This window comes from Oryctolagus cuniculus, chromosome 1, assembly GCF_051225735.1.
Source record: "Oryctolagus cuniculus isolate XC-2025 breed Fujian yellow rabbit chromosome 1, ASM5122573v1, whole genome shotgun sequence".
Taxonomy (NCBI): Eukaryota; Metazoa; Chordata; class Mammalia; order Lagomorpha; family Leporidae; genus Oryctolagus; species Oryctolagus cuniculus.
In genome coordinates, this window is record NC_142867.1 from 153,440,415 (window position 1) to 153,467,103 (window position 26,689).

The following is a 26,689-nucleotide window of genomic DNA, read 5'->3' on the forward strand; positions in this document are numbered from 1 at the left end:
AATCTTGATGGAATGGGAGAGGGAGTGGGAGATGGGAGGGTTTTGGGAGGGAGGGAAGCTATAGGGAGGAAAAAGCCACTGTAATCCAAAAGCTGTACTTTGGAAATTTATATTAAATAAAAGTTAAAAAAAAGAGGAAACCCAAATGGCCAACAAATACATGAAAAAATGATTGGGATCACTAGCTGTCAGGGAAATACAAACAAAACCACAATGAGGTTTCACTTCACCTGGGTTAGAATGGCTTACATACAGCCGGCGTTGTGGCTCACTAGGCTAATCCTCTGCCTTGCAGCGCCGGCACACTGGGTTCTATCCCGGTCCGGGTGCCGGATTCTGTCCCGGTTGCCTGTCTTCTGCCCAGCTCTCTGCTGTGGCCAGGGAGTACAGTGGAGGATGGCCCAAGTCCTTGGGCCCTGCACCCCATGGGAGACCAGGAGAAGCACCTGGTTCCTGCCATCGGATCAGCGTGGTGCACCGGCCGCAGGGCGCTGGCCGTGGCGGCCATTGGAGGGTGAACCAACGACAAAGGAAGACCTTTCTCTCTGTCTCTCCTCTCACTGTCCACTCTGGCTGTCCAAAAAAAAAAAAAAATGGCTTACATACAGAAATCAGTAAACAAGAATTATTGGCACCTCCATGTTTATTGCAGCTCAGTTCACAATAGCTAAGACATGGAATCAACCTAAATGCCCATCAACCAAAAACTGTACAAAGAAAGTATGGGATATGTACACTATGGAATACATAGTGAAACACAGTGGTACATAGTGGAATACAGTGGTTAAAAAAAATGAAATCCGATCATTTGCAACAAAATGGATGAATCTGGAAAACATCATACTTAGTGAAATAAGCCAATCCCAAAGGGACCAATACCATTTGTTCTCCCTGATCTGTGAGAACTAATAGAGCATCTAAAAAACAAAATTTGTAGACGTGAAATTGACACTTCAAGAAGGGATGGCTTGAGCTGCCCTTGTCTTGACTGTCAAAGAACAGTTTAATTTTTTTTTCAGTTTTTTTCTTTGTACTATTTGTTGAACTCTTTACTTACCATAGAGTTAATCATAAAGTGCATAAAGTCAATTGAAGATGGATCTCAGTAAAAAAAAAAATAAGACTGGGAATAAGAGAGGGAGGAGCTAAGTTTGTAACTGTAAAGTTATATAGTTCTGCATACATTCCTATGGACTTACTTCTAAGGGTACAGCTTAAAAACTTGTCATGAGACTCCAAATCCCATTAAGCTTGGTGATTAAAGTGCCATCTTAATTGTTAAAGTGATCATATTGGGTGTTAAAGTGAACATATAAATAGGATTAAGTGTTAAAGTGATCATATAAATAGGATCAAGTGTCTGATAATAATAATAGATAGAATTAAAAAGGAGAGAATATTCCAACATGGGAAGTACTCCACGCAGCAGACTCCTAGAGTGACAATCACTTTAAGTAACACTGTGATATCCCTTAAGTCTTCCTTGTCTGGCTGAAAGGCCTGTGAGAGCATTTCAGGCATGGAAAGCCAAGATACTATGGCAAAAAAGTTCTACATGAAGGATCTCTGAGAGTGAAACACCAGTGGAAAGAATTTGCCATCAAATAAAGATGTACTTTTCTCTGAAGGGAGGAGAGACCTTCTACTTTGCTTATGGCCTTGTCTAAATACTGACGGAGTTTGTGGACCATGAAGGCTTCCATAGCCTAGGCAACTCATGTCAAGTGCCTCAGGTGGTCACTGACATCAAACAAAAGAGTGTTAATTGTTAAAGTAACAACTGGAGTCACTGTGCACTAGCTCCCCATGCTGGACCTCTGTCTTCAATGAGTTGTATTATGAGAGTTAACTAAAGCTGGTTCTCAGTTTGCATGTGAGTGTGTGTGTGTGCAAATTGTTGAACTCTTTACTTAGCATAGAGTTGATCTTCTGTGTACAAAGTTAATTGAAAATGAATCTTAATAAAGAATGGGAAGGGGAGAGGGAGGAGGAAGAGGGGTGGGAGTGTGGGTGGGAGGGCAGGTATGGTGGGAAGAATAACTATATTCCTGAAGTTGTACTTATGAAATCTGAATTCCTTAAAAGATAAATATAATAATAAAAATAAATAAGTTTGAGCATGTTACTTTTCCCACTTAAAACTTTTTGAAGACTCAACATTTCCCTTAGAACATGAAATATTAACTTTAAGACAATTTATAAAGCCCTTCATGATCCTGTCTTCTATGTCTCCAACCTAATTTTTTTACACCCCACCCCCCAAAAAAACTGTGCTATAGATCTCCAATTAATTGCCTTCCATTCCTTGAACTGGTCATGTTCTCCCTCACCTCAGTGCCTTTGCACATGGCTTATCTAAGCCATGATCTCACTGGTAACTCGCCTTTGCTCTAAGTCCTTAGCTGTCCTTCCAGTCTCACATTACGTTATTTTTATCTAGGAAGACTTCTCTGGCCCCTAAGTTCTGGCCTCCATCCAGATTGTTGTGCGCTTCACCAGTGATTTTCTTGTGTCCCCTTGTATTGGAAGTTTGTGTAATAACTTATCTGTAACTCCTTCAAGGGGCAAGGTTGTCTCTAGTTCGATCTTGAATCATTAACATCTAGTACAGTGCCTGGGCCACAATAGAAACTTATAGTTTGCTGAAGAAATGAATGGGAGAAATTCTTTATGCATAGATTAGTGATATTTAAATTTCATTATGACATTTCCTTCATTTGATTATTGGCATAACCTTGTAGGCCAGGAGAGCGATATTATTTCTGTTTTTAAAATGGGCCCATGGGAGTAAAGAGGCCAGATGACTTGCTTGGAATTTTTCAGCATTTTAATGGCAAATGTAGACCCAATTTCCGAGTTCCATTGGTTTCAGAACAGGTGTCTGAATTGAGCATCATAGTTTTCCCTCACTTGATAATTTGTCTTCTATTTCCCCTTCTACCTTCTCCCCTCTTTCTTTACTTATTTTCAATTTCCCTCCCCCCATGACTAACACTAAAGCCACACTTGTATCTAGAGAGATGACAGTGCTTTGAAGAATCAATAGCTTTGGGGATTTTTAGAGTCTTTAGTAATTTTGCTTAATAAAGTTATTAAGCAAAACTTCTCTTTTCCTGTAACTCTATGTTAGCATGATCTTGGGAGGTAGGTGAAGGGTTCAGAATTTTTTTCCCTTTCCAGCCAAGGTTATCCATAGAAATTCAAGGAGTTTGTGAGAGGTCATTCATATTGGCATATTATTTTGTAATTTAAGCTTGCAGTTTAGGCCTAGCTTATGAATCTTTATAATTAGATAATTTAATCAGAAATGGACTTCAGATTAACCATGATGTCATATTCCTTTGCTGCTGAAAGTGGGACTTTGCTATCATTTGCTTGTGAAAAGGAGGAAGTTTGTGTGTAAAATCAACAGAGAACAATGTTTTCTATGGCCTTGAAGGGAATGTTGACTAGACTGTAAAATAATTTACCACTAACTTCCACTTGAAGTCATTTAAAACCAACATATATCATTTTTTATTTTAATGTGAGATGAGGGGAAAGTTCTATATTTTGTTCCTTTACCCATAAACTCTGTGCTATAGTGTATGATAAGGTCAGTTAAGCTGCAGAGATAAATACCTGGAGAACAATGAGGCTGGGAAGATGGTATCTGAAAGGTGTCCTAAAAGTTGTCTCTTGTGTGTTACACTGTGGATTCTACTGGTCCAGGCCAGAATTAAGGATGGAAAGCTCAGATCAAGAGGCCATAAAACCGATTTGCCTGGCTCCATTGCAAGGTTTAAGGGCATTTTTCTTTCTGACTTTCAGGTAGCATCCTTTTCAAGTGGATGACCATGGAACCAGAGAAGATCTCGGAAAAGCAGGAAGAAGTTCTTTCTATCTTGGAAGAAAAGTTTCCTAACTTGCCTCCAAGAGAGGACATTATCAACATTCTGCAGGAGACCCAGTTTGGTGCTCAGGGTGAGTGACTCTAATCCCAGCTCTGGCTTTCACGGAGAGCGTTGTCAGACCCCAGAAGGTGAAGTTGGGTGTGCTTTAGGTTTCTTCTTTATTGTTCCTGGTGTTGGCTCACCTGGAAACAGGCAACCTGTACTGGAGCCTCTCTCCAGAGGCCTTCGTGACTGGATGTGTGTTTAATTTATGCATTCAATGCACAGCCCAGATGCATCTTTACCTGCAATCCCTGTGCTGACAGAATCCTATTTTGGGCATGTGGCAGGAACAATGCCAGGCACAATGGGAATTTTATAGATCAAGTAATTTTTGAAAGGAAGGTGAGAGGAAATTCTTAAGATGATGAAACTGTTCTCTAAGCTTTCTGGGGACAATGAATTTTCTGACTCAACTGTTTTATAATAATTAACAGTTATAATTCACTGAATGTCTAATATATATAAGATTATGAGGCACAACTTATTTGTAAAGATGATTTTACTCAGCCGGCACCGCAGCTCACTAGGCTAATCCTCCGCCTTGCAGCGCCGGCACACCGGGTTCTAGTCCCGGTCGGGGCGCCGGATTCTGTCCCGGTTGCCCCTCTTCCAGGCCAGCTCTCTGCTGTGGCCAGGGAGTGCAGTGGAGGATGGCCCAAGTGCTTGGGCCCTGCACTCCATGGGAGACCAGGAGAAGTACCTGGCTCCTGCCATCAGATCAGCGCGGTGCGCCGGCTGCAGCGCGCCGGCTGCGGCAGCCATTGGAGGGTGAACCAACGGCAAAGGAAGACCTTTCTCTCTGTCTCTCTCTGTCTCTCTCTGTCTCTCTCTCTCTCTCTGGCTCTCTCTCTCACTGTCCACTCTGCCTGTCAAAAAAAAAGAAAAAAAAAAGAAAAAAAAAAGATGATTTTACTCGGTCCTCAGGTGCGAGTCAGGTGCCCTGATATCCTCATTTTGCAGATGAGAACAGAAGGGCTTCATTCTTTCCCAATCTCAAACACTGACAGCTGTCAGGTGGCCAGATGATTTATCTTTAAGGTACAAACAGCATTTTACATAACTTTAATGTATATAAGGAACAGAGCCTGAGGCAAAGTGGTCTTATTTTGGAGTTGATCACAGGCCATACTGCTAGGGGAATGGAGTGCTTTATCAAGCAGTTGGGCTCAGTGGGAAACCAGAGGTTAATCTAAGTAAGTAACCCTAGGAAAAGTTGGGGTTACGTCACTTGAAGGATGTGGTGATATTCAAGGAGTGCTTACCCGGGCTCCAACATCTATCTAATGATTAAGTTTTCAGGAATATTGTGGGTTGAGTGATGTTGAGATGGTAGCTTAAGATTAGAAGTGGTAAAGATGTTCCCATCACAGAGACTGACAGACTCTGCCAATGCAGTTTCCTTGCTGGTTGTTAATCACTCGCCAGGAGACTGCTGGTGTGGTGAGGGCTCTAATTCCCCAGCATAGGCTCTGGTGGCCAGAGCCAGGTCTCGGGAGAAGAGATGCAGGTGCTGGCATTGAGCTTCAAGCTGGGTGCTCTAGATGTGAAGATCACTGACAGCATCCACTGTACCTTCTGGTGCCTGTGAACAAGTGTTGATGTACCCTATTACATAGCCACATGCTGGCATGCATTCTGTCATTCGTCTTCAAAACTTTACGTATCCTAATGCATTCTATAAGTGATTTTATGCTGAGGTGAAAAGAGGCCTTTCAATCTCCAAGTCCAAGAAAAATATTTAGTCCCTATCTGTTTTCCCAAGCCACTGCAAATGACAGATTGTTCTGGGTTGGTAGAAGCAGTCAACCTTGATGTCTTAACATGCATCTGGGCAGGATCCATGTGCTTCTACTAGGCTTTATTTAGATCTTCTTCCTAAGAGAGTAGGCCTAATCGGATCTAATAATGAAGTGTGATAATTAAATGTGAAGATGTACACATTTCCTGTTTTGCTATAGCAGAGTTCAGTGAAACGCCGGGGTCAACTGAACCACAACTATGGAGTTCTGATAATTTCACCATTCTGGATTATTACTCCCATCGATTAAGGTCTTCAATTGCTCCTATTGCCAGAGCCCATTACAAGTGTGGCTTACTTAATTATAAGAGTTTTATAGTCACATTTATGAAGTACATTTGAATGAAATTATGCCAAGCGTGCCCTGAAAGCAAAATTTGAATTAGTTGGTTATCATCTGATTATTTTGTGTGATGGTGCTTGGTTTTCTTCATTTGCTCACCTCCACCTGTTCCTTCCCTGCTCTTGTGTGCTCTAGACCTACAGAGGCTGGGCCTTGAGTATTTAATCTTCTGGGATCCCTTATTCCTGGCTTCTGGTTGGATTTGATCAAGGGAACAGTTAGTGGCACCTAGGGGAGGAGGGAAGGAGTATAAGGTTATGATATTTCTTCCCTGCTCCCTTCTAGCTACACCTCTCCCTGACCTCCACTCCAGTCCCAGATTTCTTTCCTGCTCCTGTCCCTTGTGAGTCTCTGGATGCCTTAGCATCTTTCACTCATGTTCTCAGGCCTTCCCACATCTCTGTAAGTGTCCTGTCCCTAAAGAACCTTCTTTTGCATCATGAAGGGTGACTTTTCTATCTTGCTTAAATCCTAACCAATGTAGACATTGTCACTAATATGGTTATGGCCTCAGTGCACGCGTTTCCTATGGATAAATGTGATATTAGAGGGGAAAATACTGTTATTAGGCAATCCTTTGGTGTTACAGAAAAAAGTATAACAGGGTCTATCATCCACAGGTTTAAGTATTGAACAGACAATCTTGAAAGACCTAAAGGAACTGTCAGATGGAGAAATTAAAGTGGCCATCAGTACAGTGGACATGACCCTTGAGGTAAGGTTTGGAATGCTTTTTCAGCATCGATAGATTTCACATAATTGCAGTCTGAACAACTGGAATACAACTCTGTCCACTGCATAAGTCAATGGTATTTGTTTTTCTTGGAATGCTTCTTTATGATCAATTCAACTTGCAGTGTAGCTTATTATTTTGGGTGAAAAAACTGTTTAGTCAATGAAAAAATGCCAAACCTGTATTCTCAAGATAAATGCTCTTTCATTAGTCTTCGTAAAACAAAATCTAAAACGCAAATATCTACATGTGAATAATTTAACTTGTTTAGTAGTAGTTAAAATATCCATGAAAGGATTCATTCCCCTACTCTATTCTGAGGTCAGAGTTCATAGAACTTCCTATGAAATACGTTGTCCTTTGGCCTTTTTAAGCTATTTGGATGCATGTCACTTTGGTAATGAATGATGGCAATTCAAGAATTAATAAGGATCCTCCTTCCAGTCTGTTAAATGAACAACTTGGAATGAATGCTACTCTTGACTTTGTGTATTTCCTTGGCAAATTATCTTTTGTCTACTTTGGGGGTTTTCAATGACTTGTATGTTAATCTTAATTAGCCTAATTAATGGGGACTATATTTTACAGAGGCACATTTATGCTTTTGCAGAAGTCTGTGTGTTTCTTTATTGCTTTATTGCCTCAATCAAGTAATCTACCTTTGAGGCAACTAGATCTCAAGTCGCATTTAGGGAGACAAAAGTTTTTGTATAAGAATTTGCCTCTTGGTTTTTAGAAGTGTTATGTTGCTTTTTTTTTTTTTCTTGTAATGATGGTGACTTTATAAGGTGTATTTTTTCTGTGGAATAGCAGGCATGCATATCTGGTGTCCACCACTCAGAAGGCCCAAGAGCCAGGCAGGTGTTCTTTTTGGAGATCTCCTTAACAAACTTATTCCCAGCTGATCAACATCACACTTCAGCTCTTAGTTAAAAATTAGTATCAGGAGGCAGACTGTTGTCATGTTATATAAGGCCTCATGGCTTATAGGATGTGTTTTCAGTGAATGTAGTTGGTAGATTAACTCAGCTGTTTCTGTGGACTTTTAGATGGATAAATGCTTCATGGAATTAGTAGTTGATGTGAATCAATACAAAAACATGCAATTTGGGATGTAGTAACTAGCTAATCACCTTCAATTAGAAATCTGCTTTTTATCTAGAAACTCAAGGAGAGCATGGAACTTGCAAGGGTCAGTAGCTCTGAAAATCATTTCTACTAGTTCAAGCCTTAGGGTTTTCTTTCCTTCCTCCCCTCCCCTTCTCTCCCTTCATTTAATGGCATCTTATTAGGTTTTAAATGCCTTGTTTGGAATTCCTTTCTAAATTAACATAGAACATCTTATAATTGCTTAGGGAACTGTTTGTAGTTAGCAAATTATTTTAAGGTTATTAATATTATAGACTTACTATAGCTTTAATATACTTCCAATTTATGTTATGGGGGATGTACAAATGGCTTTGACAGATATGTGAAACTATTTATAAAGCAGAATACATAATAAAATGATCATTTTAAACTTGGCAGTAATTTGCATAGAGGTCCAGTAATTAATCAGGTGGTTAAGTACATCTCTGGATGCGCTGTATGGTCTTCTGGGAGGAGGGGAGAAGGACTTGTGTGTTTATAGAGAAGAGTACATGATTTAACTCTAATCAGCAAAGTAAGAGCTTTTCACTTTTGCATAATAAGGGTATTAAAGGTAACTGAGTAATAGAGAAAGAACACTTTAGTAACATTTGATAGTTTCTTTGAAAGAGAAAATGCACTTTATTTACTCAATCTGCCAGTTGGAAGAAACCTTGAGTTAAGAGCACAGTCTAGTTTTCTCTGTAGATCATGTGATGGTATAATCACAATCTCTACTCATACTTGATTATACTTCAGCATTCCTTTTTCATTCTCATTCACTTCACTTTTAAAAATACGAGGACAAATTTGTAGAAAAGGAATTAAAAGATCAGTTTCTTTGGCGCAAAAATTTTTGAAATCCATGCACTACTTTTCCCATAATACTAGTTGTCTGAGGTCAGCATTGTGATATAGCAGATTAAGCGGTCACTGGTGACATCAGCATCCCAAATGAGTAACAGTTGGAATCTTGACTACTCCACTTCCTATCCAGTTCCCTGCTAATGCTCCTGGGAAAGCAGCAGACTGGCCTGGTCCTGACCATTGCAGCCATTTGGGAAGTGAACCAGCAGATGGAAGAACTCTCTCTCTAGTTCCTCTGCCTTTCAAATAAATTAATTAATTAATCTTAGAAATGTACTCTTTCCCCATGTAGCTTTTCAAGGCTGCTGCTTATTTCCTCAAAGAGATGTTTTTAGTTCCTTTGACTTCGTATGTCTCATGTATCCTCCAAGAACCAGGTACTTCATCATGACTCATAAATTCTCAATTCCTTTATTATGATCCTCTGAACTCTCTCCAGGTTTTGTTTAGATGACTAACTTGTGATTAGAAAATATTTTAACTTAATTGAGGGTAATAATGATATCTTTAACTTCTGTTTCTCTTCAATTTTCTGTCAAGGTGCTAGAAAGTATAAACACTTAATATATATTAGTATTGGCAATTTGTCTCTTTGATATTTGAGTTTTGGTTCCTTTTAAATTGACATAGTCAGTATGGACAGCTCAGGAAACTACCTCACTAGGGCATCCATGGAAGCTACTTTTGTTCTCCTCCAGTAAGTTTTTCCAGACAGCTATGATTGAAGGCTGAAATCAGATAGACAAAAGCTGGTCCATGTATTTATAAATGGCTCTGTTTATCCAATTGTCCAAATAAAGGACTGGGTGGCTTTGCAAAGTAGTGAGCTATTGTCATGGAAGGATATGAGACAGAGCTTCTACAGCATTTCAGGGTGTGGGAAAGAGAGTTCTTAAATTGCATGGTCCTTTGCCATGGCTGTAATTCCACAGTTGTATGTGTCATGGCCTTTTCTTGCCTGATGACCCAATTAATTTTTGGGAGGGTATATTCTGAACATGAGAAGGATTGCTTCCTTGCAAAGTACACAGCCTATTCTTCAGAGGGAACCAGTGGTTTGGGAGTAGAAACTACTGTGGTAAGGAGAGAACTAAGCCTTTTGTCTCTGATGTTTTGGTAGCAAAAATGATCTCACAACTGACAGTTGTAGCCTAATCAAATCTGCATAAATTACTGAAAGAACAACCATAAAAAGTAAATCTTTATAATGATGTAGAATTTCATTGTATAATATCAGAATGCATGTGACTTTGAGGAAGGACAGATAGCATGGCCAGAGAGGCAGCTGTTCTTACAGAGAGGACTGGTGGGGCTAGGATCACAGAGAACACACTGCATTTCCATTTCACACAGCCTCTGGGCCAATGGGAGTGTGAATACAGCATGCATCATATGGGGAATACACTTCATACACTGGAACCCACTTCATCGATTATTGCTGAATCTGACCCTGGGTGCCCTTTCATTGCTTGACACTTTGATGATTAGAAGAGAATTTATGGATATCAAAGCACATGCTTAACTGGCATAAACTTTGTCTTTATTCCTTTGCCAGCAGAACAGGAATGATTATACTCCCTGGGCCTGGTTTATGCCTTAATAAAGTCAGGGAAGGTACACATCTTTCCATTCTAATGAGGTGCCGCTGAAGCAGTGGAGGTTGATTGTGGCAGTCCCACATTAATGGTTCCCTTGGTGATATCAGTGTTACTGCATTTCCTTAAGAATTTCTTGAAAGACTGTCAGACATTAGCATCTTTACTCAGGAAGAACAATAACCAGGCACCAACTTTATCACTTTAAAAAATAGATTTATTTTATTTGAAAGGCAGAGTTACAGAGATACATGGAGAGACAGAGAGAGATAGAGATCTTCCATCTACTGGTTCAGTCCCCAGGTAGCTTCAACAGGCATGGCTAGGCCACGCCAAAGCCAGAAGCCTCATCCAGGTCTCCCACGTGGGTGCAGGGCCAAGCACCTAGGCCATTTTCTGCTGCTTTTATAGGCACATCAGTAGGGATGCCAGTGTCATGGGCAACTTAACCCACTGTGCCACAATGCCAGCCCCTTGATCACTTTTTAATGATTGATTGCATTATGGTTTATTTTCATATATATATTGTGTCGGTTTGCCCAGGCTGCCATAACAAAGTACCACAAACTGGGTGGCTTAAACAACAGAAATTTATTGTCTCACAGCACTAGGGACTAGAGGTCCAAGATCAAGGTGCTGGTAGGAATACTCCCTGCTGAGGGTGGTGAGAGGGGGTCTGTTTCAAGCTTCTCGTGATTCACTGCCAATCTTTCGTATTCCTTGGCTCACAGAAGCATTGCCTTGATATCTGCCTCCATCCTCATGTCATCGTGCCTTTATGCATGCCTCTGTATCCAGATTCCCCCTTTATTTATTTATTTGAGAGAGTGTTCTTATCTACTGGTTCACTCCCTGAACGCCTGCAACAATGGGGGATGGGTGGCAGGAATTCAATTCAGGTCTTCCATGTGGGTGGCAGGAACTCAGTCACTTGAGCCATCACCACTGCTTCCCATGGTGTGCATTAACAGGTGGGTGAAACTGGGAGCAGATCCAGGCCTGGAATCCAAGCATGCCAACATGGGGTGCAGGTATCCCAGCTGATAACTTAACTGCTAGGCCAAAGGCCCATCCTGAACTTTCCTCTTTTCATTAGGACACCCGTCACCACAGATTAGGGTTCGCATAATGGCCTCATCTTGTTATACCTACAACAACCCTGTTTTCAAAGAAGATCACATTCTGAGGTGCTAGTACTAGTGCTAGTATTAGGTGCTAGTGGCCTAAGTACTTGGGAGACTTGGCTGGAACTTGGCACCTGGCTTCATCTTGGCCCAGTCCTGGCTGTGGTAGGCATTTGGAGAGTGAGCCAGCAGATAGAAAATCTCTCTTTCTCTCTCTCTCTCTTCCCCTACCTCCTTGTGTTTCAAATAAATAAATAAAACTTTAAAAATGAGAATTTGTTTAAAAAAAAAAGAACAAAACTGGCCAGCGCCGTGGCTCACTAGGCTAATCCTCCGCCTTGCGGCGCCGGCACACCGGGTTCTAGTCCCGGTTGGGGCGCCGGATTCTGTCCCGGTTGCCCTTCTTCCAGGCCAGCTCTCTGCTGTGGCCAGGGAGTGCAGTGGAGGATGGCCCAGGTGCTTGGGCCCTGCACCCCATGGGAGACCAGGAGAAGCACCTGGCTCCTGCCGTCGGATCAGCGCGGTGCGCCGGCTGCTGTGCGCCAGCCGCGGCGGCCATTGGAGGGTGAACCAACGGCAAAAGGAAGACCTTTCTCTCTGTCTCTCTCTCTCACTGTCCACTCTGCCTGTCAAAAAAAAAAAAAAAAAAAAAAAAAGAACAAAACTTACAGTGTATCTGCATGAACCTGTCACTTCCACATGCTTTGATCTCAAATCAGTTTCCTTTAAATGAGGAACAGAGGGGATTTTCAACTCTTGAAATTTTATCTCCTTTTTTCAAAGCTGAGTCTGAGGGATTTGTTCATGTCTCTTTCCTCTGGGCTTCTGGCTGTTCTACTGTGCTCTTAGTCTGGGACCTGCAGATACTCTGCTATTTGCAACCTGCAATAAAAAAACACATGTGCTGCATTCTGGTAAAGTGACTCAGAGAATGCTGACTCACTTCACCCAGCACAAAGCTTCCCATCCACACCACAGCCTGGACCACTGCAGAGAGAAAGACACCAACATTTTCCATTGACTCTCAGGGCACAGACCAGAATTCCCAAGATTACTGTTAAAATTCTCACTGACAAAAGGGAAAGTTTTCTCAGGCCTCCATGGAACATAATTGACCCATGGTAACTGGTGATTTAAGACTGAGAAAACCAGTCTGAAATCTGGTTTACCAATTTGAGACACCAACTATGATTTTTTTATTGCTTGGAGTTATTTAGAAGTCACGATGAAAGTGGTATATTTACTACTTATTTTTTGATAGAATGAATAGTCTTTGGGGGGAGCATGTTTTAGTATGGTTTTCAAAATGAAAAACACACTGAGGTGTTTCAGAAAGGGTGATTTTCAAAGTCATTCTGCCCAATTAATGAGACACGTGCTGACTATCCTCCAGGTCCTAAATCACAAATGCTTCCATTTCCTTTTTGGTCAGTATCTGCCAACTCTTCTTAGCTATAATAATAAGACTTGACATTTGTCTACACTCACTGTGCACCAGAGAGTAAAACTTACTAATATTATCTCATTTGATTCTTAATCCCGCAGGCTTATCAAGTAGAGGTGCTATGATTGCCTCTGTATTGTTTAAGTTGCTACAACAGCTGTAACCGTTACCTAAAATCTCAGAGACTCAACACAGAAATTGTTTTTTTTTTTTGTAAATAAAACTTTATTGAAAGACAGAGAGACAAAGATCGCCCATCCACTGATTCACTCCTCTAAGTGCTCCCAACAGCCAGGTCTGGGCCAGACTGAAGCTAGGATCCAGGAACTAACTCAATTCAGGTTTCCCCAGGCATCCAAGTACTTGAACCATCATCTGCTGCCTCCTCGGGTCTGGAATTGGGAGTGGAGTCAGAATTCAAACCCAGGTACTCCAGTATGGGATGTAGGCATCCCAAGTAATGTCTTAACTTCTGTGCCAAACACCCATACCATATTTCTTACTCATGAAGCCACAATACCGTTTGTCATTCCAAGTTGGGTGGCCACGGGTGAGTCAGAGCAACTTTCTTTCTTTTTCTTTTTTTTTTTTTTTTAATGACAGGTAGAGTTAGAGACAGAGAGAGAGAGAGAGAGAAAAAGAGAGGTCTTCCTTTTGTTGATTCACTCCCCAAATGGCTGCCATGTCCAGCACTGCGCCGATCCGAAGCCAGGAGCCAGGTGGTTCTTTCTGGTCTCCCATGTGGGTGCAGGGGCCCAAGCACCTGGGCCATTCTCCACTGCCCTCCTGGCCACAGCAGAGAGCTGGACTGGAAGAGGAGCAACCAGGACTAGAACCCTGCACCCATATGGGATGCCAGTGCCACAGGTGGAGGATTAGCCAAGGGAGCCACAGCGCCGGCCCCTAGAAGCAACTTTCAACATATGGCTCCCAGGGCTGCCCTGGAGTACTGCCCTATCCGCTCTGCAAAGAGGGCAAAGAGTGTCAGATGCCAGAGGTACAGTTTTTATAGATCTGGTCTAGATGTGACATCCACCACTTTTGCTCACATCTCATTGGCTCTGTGACATCTAACCAGAGAAACACTGATAAATGTAGCCTAGTTACATTCTCAGGAAGAAAGGCAGTTTGGAGAATAAGTAACCAATGAATGCCATAATTTCCATCTTAGGAAATTAGAATTTAGAGATGTTAAATCATTATTTTAATTTTGAGCTGGAACAAAATCTGGTTTGGTCCTGCTCCAGCACTTTATATACTACTAGGAACATGGCGCCACCAGACAAGACTTATTAAAGAGGATGAGCCTGCTCAGGTTCACTAGTAAGCCATCAGGTATCAGCCACTGCCACAAACTCAGGGTATCAGATGGTTTAGACATTTTAAAGTAATCCCTAGTGGCACTCCTCTTTATCCTACTCTTAATACCAAACTTTCTTCCTTCTTTAGCTTCATACCTTTAGTTTTTTTAAAAAATCATTTTATTTAATTTTTATAAAGAGTGACAAAGAGAGGGGGAGAGACAGAATCTTCTACTCCCTGGTTCACTCCTCAAATAGCTGACGCTGGACCATGCTGAAGCCAGGAACCTGGAACTCCACCGGGATATCCCATGTGAGTGACAAGGGCACAAGTAAGTGGCCATCTTCTGCTGCTTTCCTAGGCCCATTAGCAGGAAGCTGGATCTGAAGCAGAGCAATTGGAGTTTGAACTGGCGCTCTGATATATGATGCCAGTATTGCAAGCAGCAGCATAACTCACTGTACCTCAATGCCAGCTCCCAAAAATCATTTTAATTTTTAAACTAAAACATTGTCCAAGTTCTAAGTGCTTACAGTGAGACTGATCACTGGTCCCCAGTATAGCGGAGATTTGATAAGATCAATTAAGTTAATAGGAAAAAAAGATTATGGTATGAGTTTTGGGTATGGTAGGACATGCCACAAAGAAAGAAGGGTCTAGGGCCGGCGCCGCGGCTCACTAGGCTAATCCTCCGCCTTGCGGTGCCGGTACACCGGGTTCTAGTCCCGGTCAGGGCGCCGTATTCTTTCCCGGTTGCCCCTCTTCCAGGCCAGCTCTCTGCTGTGGCCAGGGAGTGCAGTGGAGGATGGCCCAGGTGCTTGGGCCCTGCACCCCATGGGAGACCAGGAAAAGTACCTGGCTCCTGGCTCCTGCCATTGGATCAGCGCGGTGCGCCGGCTGCAGCGGCGGCCATTGGAGGGTGAACCAACGGCAAAGGAAGACCTTTCTGTTTCTGTCTCTCTCTCTCACTGTCTACTCTGCCTGTCAAAAAAAAAAAAAAAAAAGAAAAAAGAAAGAAAGAAAGAAGGGTCTAATTTTTTTTTTCAGCCCCTAGAATTCAAGGAGTTGAGTATTCTGGTTTTTCCTTGCTGTGATTTAACAAATCTGTGTTCAGAAAGAAGTACAATCAAATCACTTAGTGAAAAAGTTTAATAATGGATTTTTTATTGAAATGAAATAGTATTTCTTTTGAGCACTATAGTAATGATAAATTACAAAACTCTGAGTAGCTGAGGTATTAGGAGTTTTCAGTTTCTGTTTGGTTGAGGAGTCCAAAGGGGTTTAAAGTGAATGACAAATACAATTAGGTAACTTTCATTGTGTGAATTTAACAATTAGTCTGTGTGAGGCCTATGAATTACAATTGGAAACTAGTTTAGAGCTAATAATTTATGGCCTCTCAAGGACGACGGCAAAATGAGAAAGTGAAACATGGGCCCAGAAAAGTAGACTTGCATTCCTATTGAGCTATGAGTGGTTGTTGGTAATGAAATGTCTGAAGAGCCCATGGGAGTATTTTAGGCATGGAAAGCCAAGACACCCTGGAAAAAAAAAAAAAAAAAAAGAAGAAGACCTAAATGGAAGATCTCTGCGAGTGAGATCCCAGTGGAAAGAACGGGCCATCAAAGAAGGAGGTACCATTCTCTGAAGGGAGGAGAGAACTTCCACTTTAACTATGACACTGTTGGAATAAGATCGAAGTCGGCGAACTCAAAAGGCTTCCATAGCCTTGGCAACTCATGACAAGAGCCTAGGGAGATTACTGATGCCATAAACAAGAGTGTCAAATTGTTAAGTCAACAACAGGAGTCACTGTGTACTTACTTCTCATGTGGGATCTGTCCTTAGTGTGTTGTCCAATGTGAAGTAATGCTATAACTAGTACTGAAACAGTATTTTACACTTTGTGTTTCTGTGTGGGTGCAAACTGATAAAATCTTTACTTAATATATACTGAATCGATCTTCTCTATATAAAGATAATTGAAAATGAATCTTGATGTGAATGGAATGGGAGAGGGAGTGGGAGATGGGAGGGGTGTGAGTGGGAGGGAAATTATTCGGGGGGGGGAAGCCAATGTAATCCATTAACTGTACTTTGGAAATTTATATTTACTAAATAAAAAAAGAGATGTAACTGAGATAATCAAAATTCCCATTTAAGGGATGCTTTATCACATCAATAGCAATAGTGATTTGTCTTTGAAAAATACTAAGTAGCTGATGCTTATCATATTTAGAATCCATAGTTTGTGATGGTCAAAAATATTTCCAAGACACTAAAAATCTGTCTGAAGAACCTACCTATGTGGAAATGCCTTACGCAGCTAACCTCAGTTGGAGGCAAGTGGATGTTTGCATGGACACCTTTGTTTCTGTTTTACCTATCTATTGGTCAATTTCAAATGGTCAGAATGTGGTCCATCTAGCTCCCTAATGGACATTATTTCTCTAAGTTCATCAATGCTGCTTCAAGCTTTCATTTTGCAGCAGGAATTAGATGAGCACCACTATTAACCTGAATTTTCGCATCCCTCCAAATCCATGTGTTGACACCTCATCCCCAGGGCAATAGTGTTGAGACAAGGCCAGTAGGAAAGGACTAGATCATGAGAGTATGGTCTTGGTGCCTTTGTAGAAGGGTTTGAGGGAACCTATTCATCCTTTCTGCCATGGAAGGTTGCCACAAGAAGGTTCCAGGAGCAGGTGCTCACCAGACACTGAATCTGCTGGCACCTTGATCTTGGGCTTCTCAGCCTCTGTAGTCTGAGAAATGAATTTCCATTATTTATTAAATTAGTCTAGGATGTCTTGCTGTATCAGCACAAACAGAAAAAGTCAAGCCATGATTCAAGGTTTAGAGATCATAGAGTAACTCACCATGAATCTGTGTTTTCTGTGGTTTAAAGAGGTGCTCCGAACCCCTCTCTTTCTCCCTGGAAGCACACTGATAAAAATGCATTTATATGGAGCAGGTGGAGAAGAGGGAGTGTAAAACATGGAATCTTCCCCAGGCATAAACTCTCTCCAGGGTCCATAAATCTCCTACTCTCCTGGGCAATTGTGAAGTGGGAATGAGATGATATGATAAGATCCATGTGGTGAGGACACAACCTCATCAAGAGATTACTAGGAATTTAAGTTGCCACTAACCTCAAAGGTGGCAGTTTCACTTGGTGCAGAAAGGAGAAAGCTGAGGAAGAAATTGTGTGTCCTTCCATGAAGACCAAATGTGGTTGCTTGGTAGTGAGTAAGGTAGGGTCAGTGTTTCACTGTGTGCTGTTTCATTTGCCATGTCTCTAGTGGAGAGGGGCTCTATGTGCAAATGTGGGCGTGTATTATTCATCCCCAGCCCCAGCCCCAGCCCCAGCCCCAACCCCAGCACGCTTGCCAATGTGCCTTTGCATCATGAGTATGGAACAAAACAGGGCTTTAAAACCCAGTGAAGAATTCCTAAGGTCATGATGTGATGAGTCCAATTAGCTCATCTCTCATTGAATCATCCTCAGTGTTTCAGTTATTTATTGCTGTGTAGCACATTACCTTCAACACATAGAGGCTTAAAACAGGATATTATCATCTTTCCTATTTCTGTGGCGTTTACTGAGCTCAGCTGGGCAATTCTTGCTCAAAGTCTTTCATGCAGCCACACTCAAGATATTGGCCAAATGGGAACTTACTTGGGACTGTCACGTGGTTTGGGCTTCTTACATCATGTTACTCAGATTCTTAGAGGAAGTGCAACAGTGGGTAGACACTGCAGTTCTTGCAATTTAACTTCAAATGTCTTAGAATGTCATTAACATTGTATTTTATTGTTTGTGCAAGTCTTTAAAGCTAGCCCAGATTGATGACAAGGGAAATCAGTAGTGATGTGCTGGTAAATGTTTAATAATGGCCTTTCTAAGAAACACACACACACACACACACACACACACACTTAATACTGATAGAATGGAAATATATATAGCACACAATTACAAATAATATATTCTTTATTATAAATTCCATAAAATTAATATATTCTCATAGAGGGAACTGGTTATTTCTGTGCAACTCTTGCCTTGCAACTAATGAATGTCATTCCAACAAGATGGAGTTGATGATTTTGTTTTCCTTAATGAAATAATCAAACAGTAGAAAGGCCTATGTTTGAACTTCATTGATTTATCAACAACATGAATGACTTCTCTGCATTCATGAAGGAAGATTTTCAAATCCTAAAGTATTTCCTTATATTTTGCGTGAGTGTGCTATTCACAATGTGATGGCTGGAGACAACACACTTTTAGTATTTTTGGCATTATGGACTTTTTATCCATTACTTTTTAAAGGCTAGACTGTAAAGTGCCAGATAGTAAATATTTTAAGCTTTCAGTCCAAGAGCTAAAACCGAGGTTATTATGTAGGAATTTAAATAACAACTCACAAAGAGGCATTGAGCTGAATTGGTCTATGGGCCATAGTTTGCCCAAACTTGATCTAGATAATCAATGGAACAAACTCTGATTTAAATATAGTTACCATTGCTGATTTCAAGGTATCCATGGGATATCATCCAAAGCAGAGTTGTAAGGAAATGTGCAGCATACCATTTGCTATGGTTTGGATATAAAGTGTTGTCCAAGACTTCCTGTGTTGAAGTTTATTTCCATCATGAGATATTAAGAGGGTACAAACTTAACTGTACAGTGGTGTTCAGTGGTAGTGCCTTTGGAAAGTAATTAGGATTGGATGAGGCCATTAGGGTAGAGCCCCATGACTAAATCCTGGTGCCTTTGTCAACAGAGGGAGAGAGACACACAGACATTCACATTCCTGGTCTCCTGCCATGCATTGGTCTGTGCCACGTCAGGATCATCAGATGAGGCCCCTACTCCATGCACCTCCAGAACCATGAGCCAAAATAAACTCCTTTTCTTATACAATAGCCTGCCTTAGATAGTTCATTATAGTTGGGGGAACAAGAGAACTAATAAAAAGTATTGTATGGCACTACTAGCATATAGATACATCAATGTAAGTAACTTCAAGAGCATTGCTAGTACTAAATGTAGTAGGAAGGGATGGGTGTTGAGAATTTATCACTTTTGTCATTAATATGGTTTTGTTAACATAAATTATGGCAGAATTTTATTTTATAATGGCCATGTTTAATATGATGGGTTTGCAGATTTTCCTGAAAATTTAACAGTTGTCTTTCATCAGCGCACAGATGTGCTTAGCACAGTCTTGGGAGCTAGACCCCAGTTCTGGATGGGAGCGGGGGTTGTAAGTGCATCTGAGGAGGCAAGGAATTGAATGCAGACATCTTTGGCAACTACCAATGAAGGAAAAACCTCTTCTGGCATCCAAGGCTATGTCATACGATGTCAAACCTCCTACAGATCCTTTTGTTTCTTGTCTACATACCACTGTCTGGCATGTACAAGAGTGTTAGTGTACAGTTTAAGATCACTGGGCCCTAAAGGAGTGCCAATCTCTTGCATGCAGTAGAACTTAAATGACAACTACCTGCCCACATCTCATGTTGTAATGCTGATTTGAGTCCTAGCTCCTCAACTTCTGATCCAGCTTCCTGCTAATGCATCTGGCAAGGTAGTAGATGATGGTCCAAGTACTTGGGTCCCTGCCACTCATGTAGGAAACTTTGATGGAGTTCCAGGCTCTTTACTTCAGCTTGACCCATCCCCAGCTGTTGCAGGCATTTGGGAATTGAACCAGCAAATGGAAGATCTCTCTGTCTCCCTCTCTCTCTGTCACTCTGCCTTTCAAATAAATAAATAGATCTTTAAAGAAAAAAGTATATCTCTTCATGAGACATTACCAGCTGAAGTGCTCATAGACTTTTTTAAATGCAATTCGAAGAAATAGCAGTTTTTATTTGCCATCAAGGAAAAGGTAGAACCTTGACTTATCTAGCTGTTGTCCAATGGTATTGTATTTCCAACAGGGAATACTTTTAGTTCAGATTAAGAGTAGGAAGGGTCACTTTGCAGCTGGAGACATCAGATCATGTTTAAAGTACCAAGTAGCATTGCATGATTCATTTTATAGTTTTTCCTCTCTGGGAAAACATCACAGCTACTGCTACCTCCCCTTCTCAGTCACAACACATGCTGGGGATTCAGACTTTTGCCATGGCAGAATCTTCTTGCTCTCTTCTGCTCATTGTGTATAGCTGGAGATCCAAGGCGTGCCTTCTCAAGTGAGGTATCCTAGATGATACCTTTCACCACCACATGCTGTGCTAGCAAGTCATACCCTTGGATCCACATTGTGGTTTTCTTTGTTACTTTGATCCCTACCCAGGCTACCTTTTCTTGGGTGTTGCACAACTTTTCCACCTGTTCGCAAGCTCCCTTCCAGAAATACTGCTCCATTATTCATGATCACATCTGCTGTTCCGGGTATTACTGGACTCCCAATAACTTTATACTTCATATGTTAGTTAAAAAGTCAATAGAAAGTCTGGCCACATATCAGCAAGGTAGCTAAGGCTCTACCTTTAGATGGGATATTTCTGGTACCTCTGTAACCATATTTGGGACTGCTCTATTAAGTTCACAGTCTCTTGAGGAAATAGGCGTATTAACAGAAGGAATTTTGAAATAACTCGTCTATCACTACATCCTGTGTAAATCAATAATATGCTTCTAGACCTTGAAAGTAATAAGCAGGCAGTTCTGTTTTATTGAATTCTGCTAGTAGAAGGAGGTAAGGTGGCCATTTGCTCAGAAAGGAAATGGAGTATCAGTGTCTACCTTTTTGAGAAGTAAGCTCTATGACATTGGCAGAATTCAGCATCTTCCCTGTCATTTGCTGTGCTTTAATAACCATGGGTATTTGGGGAAGTCATATTAGACTTTGGTTCTAGTCATTCTAATCATCTCCTGAGATGACAAAGAAACCAGGAGATGGCCTACTGAGTTAGTTCATTCTCAACTTTAGCACTGTGGAGGGAATTAAGAAAGAGCATTTCACAAAATAGATCTGTGACGATTTGGACTTTCTCCCCAGCACAATGTCTAATTCTCTTCTGCATCTTTCTTTACAAGAAGGGACACCCTCCGGACATAGCAATATGCTAGGATGGCTGCTCTTCCATTCTGTAAACACATTTTTTAAGTGTACTCTAATGTCATTTTGATGGTTTAATTTCTGGAAGGATTTGGCTAATTACATTTTTAGGAATGTGCTCAGCCCAGTGTTAACTGCCTGGTGTTGCTTTTAATAGCAGCTGTTGCTTACCTTTCCTCTCCTTCACCTCCTCTCTTTCTCTGCCTTCAGAGTTATTTTGCCAGTTTGAGGACCTGTCCTTGGTTTAGAGTGTAACACTCCTGTGAATCACATGCAATATTTTAATGGTTAATTACTACATCGTATCATCTTGTCACAGCAAAGTGGGCTGTGAAACCACAGAAACAATTGTTGCCTTTCCTGTGACAGAGAAGTCTCTAGAAAAGAGACACAACAGCATGCACTGGCATTCGAGTGCCCTTTCCTGCCTGTGTAGCTAAACCCTGCATTGGTTCCCTAAGTAACAGACTCTTCAGTACACACTAACATGAAATTCTAAATTTATACCAAATAGCCAGTGGCAACTCAGAGAAATAAGAAGAGTCAAACAAAGGAATAATTTAGGAGAGCTACTTTCTAGAATAGACCTCTTTTTGTGGCTAAACTTAATCCCAGTGATTGCTAAGTAGTGCTTGCATCTGTAGGGGGGAAAGCAGGTTATTATAGGTCAGTGCTGCCGCCTCGTGGTGGAAGAAGGAGATCAGGTAAGTACCTAGAACGATTGTCTCCTTTTTGCTCCTTCAAAAAAAAAAATAATAATAATTTAATGCTGATAACCTGGTGCTAGTGAATATCTCAAACAATCCAAATTTCAGAAAATAAATGTAAAAATATCCATCATTCACTGAAAGTTTACATTCATTGTATGGACTTTACATTCTATTTTTTTTTTCTCATTGAATTTTATGGCCACCTTTTAAAATAGGTCTATTATTATTTCTGTTATAAACAAACTTTAGAAGACTCCTCTAGAAAAAGTGGTTTGTGACATTAACTACTTATGTGTTGTTTTCCTGTCAACACTTTAGATTAACATTCCTTTTTATGATACTATTAGATCTAGTTTTTAGTTTTTGCACAAATGTTGATGCCAAGCATACCTGTGGGTGATTATATATTGTTCTAGCCTTTACGAGTGTTTCCTTTATTCCCAAATGAAATCAGAAATGGTCACTGGGTACTCGCCTGGCCAAGGAGCCCATACAATGGTGTTGCTGACCTGCACTACAGCCATCACCACCACCACCTCAGCCCTACAGCCTACAGCCTACAAACTGGCTGATGTGTCCCTGGGACCCCAGGAGGGAAGAGAAACCACCCACTAATAACTCATTGGTGTAATCATTTGCTTTCAAACACTTATGGAGTGGCTGAATGTGCCTGAAATGCTATGATACACTGTTTTCTGTCTTCCCTAAGCTTAGCAATGATTAGTAATTCCACTGGGCTTTACCGAGCCACTACTGGATACCGAGGATGCACAGGGCCTAATTCAGGAGGGATAGGTAGACCAGAAATGCTCCTGGGAGAAGATGACATTGACACACAAACATGAAGGACAAGTAGAAGTTGGCTGTGGAAATGAGGTTTGTTGTAGGAAGAAGGTGGGGTGGTGAAGGTGAAACATTCCAGGCACAAGGAAGAACCTGTGCCAAGGTGCAGCAGGGAGAGAGCAGGGTTCCTGGCACTGAGTTAAAAACACCGGGGAAGTGGGCTTCCCCCACTCCTGCCCTGTGTTTGGGTCCTTTTCTCTGGAAAACCTGCTGGGTGGACTGCGCTGTGCAAGGACAGAGAAGAGTGCCAGTGAGAGCACCCTGGGCACCGCAAGACATCCCGCAGCGGGTGTGTGTTCATGAGCTAATGGCCTGGGTTGATTGGGGAGGTGGGGGATAGGGCACTCCGGTTTAAGACTGACTGCTGTTGCTCAGCCCATCAGGGATAAGGCTGAAGGTTTTGCCTGTTGATCCAAAATAAGTAAATCCTATAGGAGCACAGAGCTGGAGTGCAGAGGTTACTGCAGAGTGCACAGGAGATAGAGAAGGTTGGGTGTGGAGGAAGAATGAAGGGTAACATTTGGGTATCAGGGGGCTAGAAAATGGGCTGACAGGATCCAATGTAGATTGAAGTCAGAGTCACTGGGAACTTTGAGAGAAACCTCTGTTAGTCTGCTTTTTGTCACTTTTTTTTATTTGACAGATAGAGTTAGACAGTGAGAGAGAGAGAGACAGAGAGAAAGGTCTTCCTTCCGTTGGTTCACCCCACAAATGGCCACTACAGCCGGCGAAGCGCTGGCCAGAAGCCAGGAACCAGGTGCTTCCTCCTGGTCTCCCACACAGGTGCAGGCGCCCAAGCACTTGGGCCATCCTCTACTGCCCTCCTGGGCCACAGCAGAGAGCTAGACTGGAAGAGGAGCAACCAGGACTAGAACCCGGTGCCCATATGGGATGCCAGTGCCTCAGGCAGAGGATTAACCAAGTAAGCCATGGCGCCGGCCCCTGCTTTTTGTCACTTTAAAATAAATACCTTAGAGGAGCTTCTTGGGAAGGAATGATTTGTTTTTGCTTTGGTTTGGTTTTGGTTTTGGCTCACATTTTGGAGTTTCCCAGTTCGGGATCAGGCAGCACGATTAGTCCGGTGTCTGGTGCAGGCTGGCGATGGCAGAGCGTGTGCAGAGGAACCATCATTGGTTGAGCCAGGAAGTAGAGAGAGAAACTGGGACAAATTCAACCTAAAGAACCAACCCCTCATGAAAACTACCACCTGCAGTGACCCAGGGACCTCCCACCAGGCCCATCTCACATGCCATAATTAGATCAAGACTCAAACCTTAATGTTAGACTTGGGTTTTTTTTTTTTTAAGATTTATTTATTTATTTGAGAGGCAGAGTTATAGATAGAGACAGAGAGAAAGGTCTCACATCTGTTGGTTCAACCCCCAACTGGCTGGGCCTATCCGAAGCCAGGAGCCAGGAACTTCATCTGGGTCTCCCACATGGGTGCAGGGACCCAAGAACTTGGGCCATCTTCCTCTGCTTTCCCAGGCCATCAGGGGAAGCTGGATCAGAAGTAGAGCAGCCAGGACTCAAACCAGTGCCTTTATGGGATGCTGGCACCTCAGGTGGAGGCTTAACCTACTACGCCACAGCACCAGCTCCAACATCAGATTTGAGTTTAAACCTCTGCTTGAATTTGGGGAACAAAGTTCTGTTCAATTCATATCAGAGCCCTCAAGCATGGCTGTACCTTTGGAAAAAGAAAAGGAAGAACATGTGCAAACCCAAAATGCACTTTTGGGCCAGATATGTCCTCACACTCTGCTCACATGACACAGCATGAATCAGGAGACTGTTTATGACCTTTGAAACTTTGAAGCCATGTCCTATCTCCTTTTATTTGGTAACAGAGACAATAAAAGCACCACACATTTTTCATCAGGCTAGAAATTTAATACAAGGCAAAAGTAAAAACTACCAGGCCTTTTTAATGGAGAAAGGGACAGTCAAACATCAGGATCAGCTCAGTTATTTTAATACTTTTGTTCCTGTGCCCAGCCCCCAGTAGTTGGAGAGCTCTTAGTTAATTCTCTCTAACTATAAAGGGAATCTACCTCTGGATGCAAAACAATAGGCCCAAGCATCAGACTTGTCCCTCCTCTGTTCCCGTGTCTGCCTTGTGTGTTTTTGAGGATTTAGTTCTATTACTAAGTACCAAGTATATAGTCAAGAAATAGCATTATCTGTTTTCGCTATTCTACTGTAAAAATCCACACATCAAAAATAGAAACACTCTATTTTCCACTATACGGCATTATTGTGAGATTGTATTACTAGCTCTTTGGTATTATATCATGATGTGAAATACCAAGGAGTTTATAAAGTACTGCAAATTGCTAATCCTATCCGAACAGAAAGCAAAAATCATGGACAGTAGAGAGAGAGAGTGTTTAAGGGGCTGGGTCTTAGCCCAGGAGCCAGATTGCCAGAGCTGACGCAAACCAGCTCTCCTGCCCTCAGTGAGTTACTTAACTGCAGAGTATCACATCTGTGAAATGGAGTCATACTCATCCTGGCTTCAGAGGACTGTCCCGAGAGGCAGCTGAGTTACTGTTTGCAAAATGCTCAGAATGGTATCTGGCACAAGGAAAGCCCCTCATAAATGTGACATAAATTATATAATGTGCTTATCTGGGACTGTCTGTCCCTAGAATGTCTACAAACAACAAATGATCTCATGATCTTTCCATACAATTATCAGTGACGCAATAACAGCGCCTCTTAGAGCCTTTCTCGCGTGCAACCTGAAGAAATATCAAAATTGCTACTTGCTTTTATTATGATTTCTGTTAGCTCAGCTTTAGGATTTTTTTAAAGATTTATTTATTATGTATGTGAAAGTCAGAGTTACACAGAGAGAGAAGGAGAGGCAGAGGGAGAAAGAGAGAGAGAACAAGAAGGGTCTTCCATCCGCTGGTTCAATCCCCAACAGGCTGCAACGGCCGGAGCTGTGCTGATCCAAAGCCAGGAGCCAGGAGCCTTTTCTGGGTCTCCACACGGGTGCAGGGGTCCAAGTACTTGGGCCATCTTCTACTACTGCTTTCCCAGGCCATAAGAGAGAGCTGGATTGGAAGCAGAGCAGCCAGGACTTGAACTGGCACCTATAAGGGATGCCTGCACTGCAGGCAGCAGCTTTACCCGCTACACCATAGTGCTGGCCCAGTGTCAGGATTTTTAAACTTGAGCCTGGAGGGCTTGGCACAACACAGATGGCTGGGCCCACTCCCAGCGTTTCTAACTCAATAGGTCTGTGGTGGAGGCTAAGAATAAGCTCCCTGCTGCTGCTGGTCCAGAGATCACACTAGGTCCTCACTTTTGGATGCATGCAAATACGCACATACTGAGGAAGGGAACTGGCATTCATTGAGTGCCTACTATGTGCCCAGCATCATGGTAGGTACTTTATACAATTTATAAAATCCTGGTGCCTTTCTTCAAGCATAGACATACAATGTCACTTATATATGTCATGGAAAATAGAATTAAAAGAGGTTTATTTTGTTGCAAAATTTTGAATTCTACACATAGTTTTTCATAATATACATTTTCTATGAATTTTTTGAAGATCCCTTGTATTCATGGATTTTAATTTTTTGGCACCAAAATAAATGTATCTTTTAATTCTATTTTCCATAGAAACTTTGAAGCCCCATCTTATCTATCTTGTCAGAGGGAAAGTAAGCCACCTCAAGACTCTGTACTCCATAGTCATTATCTTTTTCTCATTATAACACGTTGGATCAGAGAAGTATAAGCTAAATGTTACCATTAATTGTTACCTAGACCTT

The 26,689-nt window shown here is 41.8% G+C and overlaps 1 protein-coding gene across 8 annotated transcripts in view; it reads left to right on the forward strand.

Annotated features, from left to right (window-relative positions):
- PRUNE2 (prune homolog 2 with BCH domain) overlaps positions 1 to 26,689 on the forward strand; it is a 318,783-nt gene that overhangs the window by 81,912 nt on the left and 210,182 nt on the right. For all 8 annotated transcript variants that reach the window (XR_011379488.2, XM_017341931.4, XM_051858830.3 and 5 more), the window contains exons 5-6: positions 3,811 to 3,963; positions 6,697 to 6,791. Coding sequence is in view for 7 of the 8 variants with exons in the window: in XM_017341931.4 (XP_017197420.2) it covers positions 3,811 to 3,963; positions 6,697 to 6,791 (248 nt within the window). In the remaining variant the exon portion in view is untranslated. The remainder of the gene's footprint in view (positions 1 to 3,810; positions 3,964 to 6,696; positions 6,792 to 26,689) is intronic.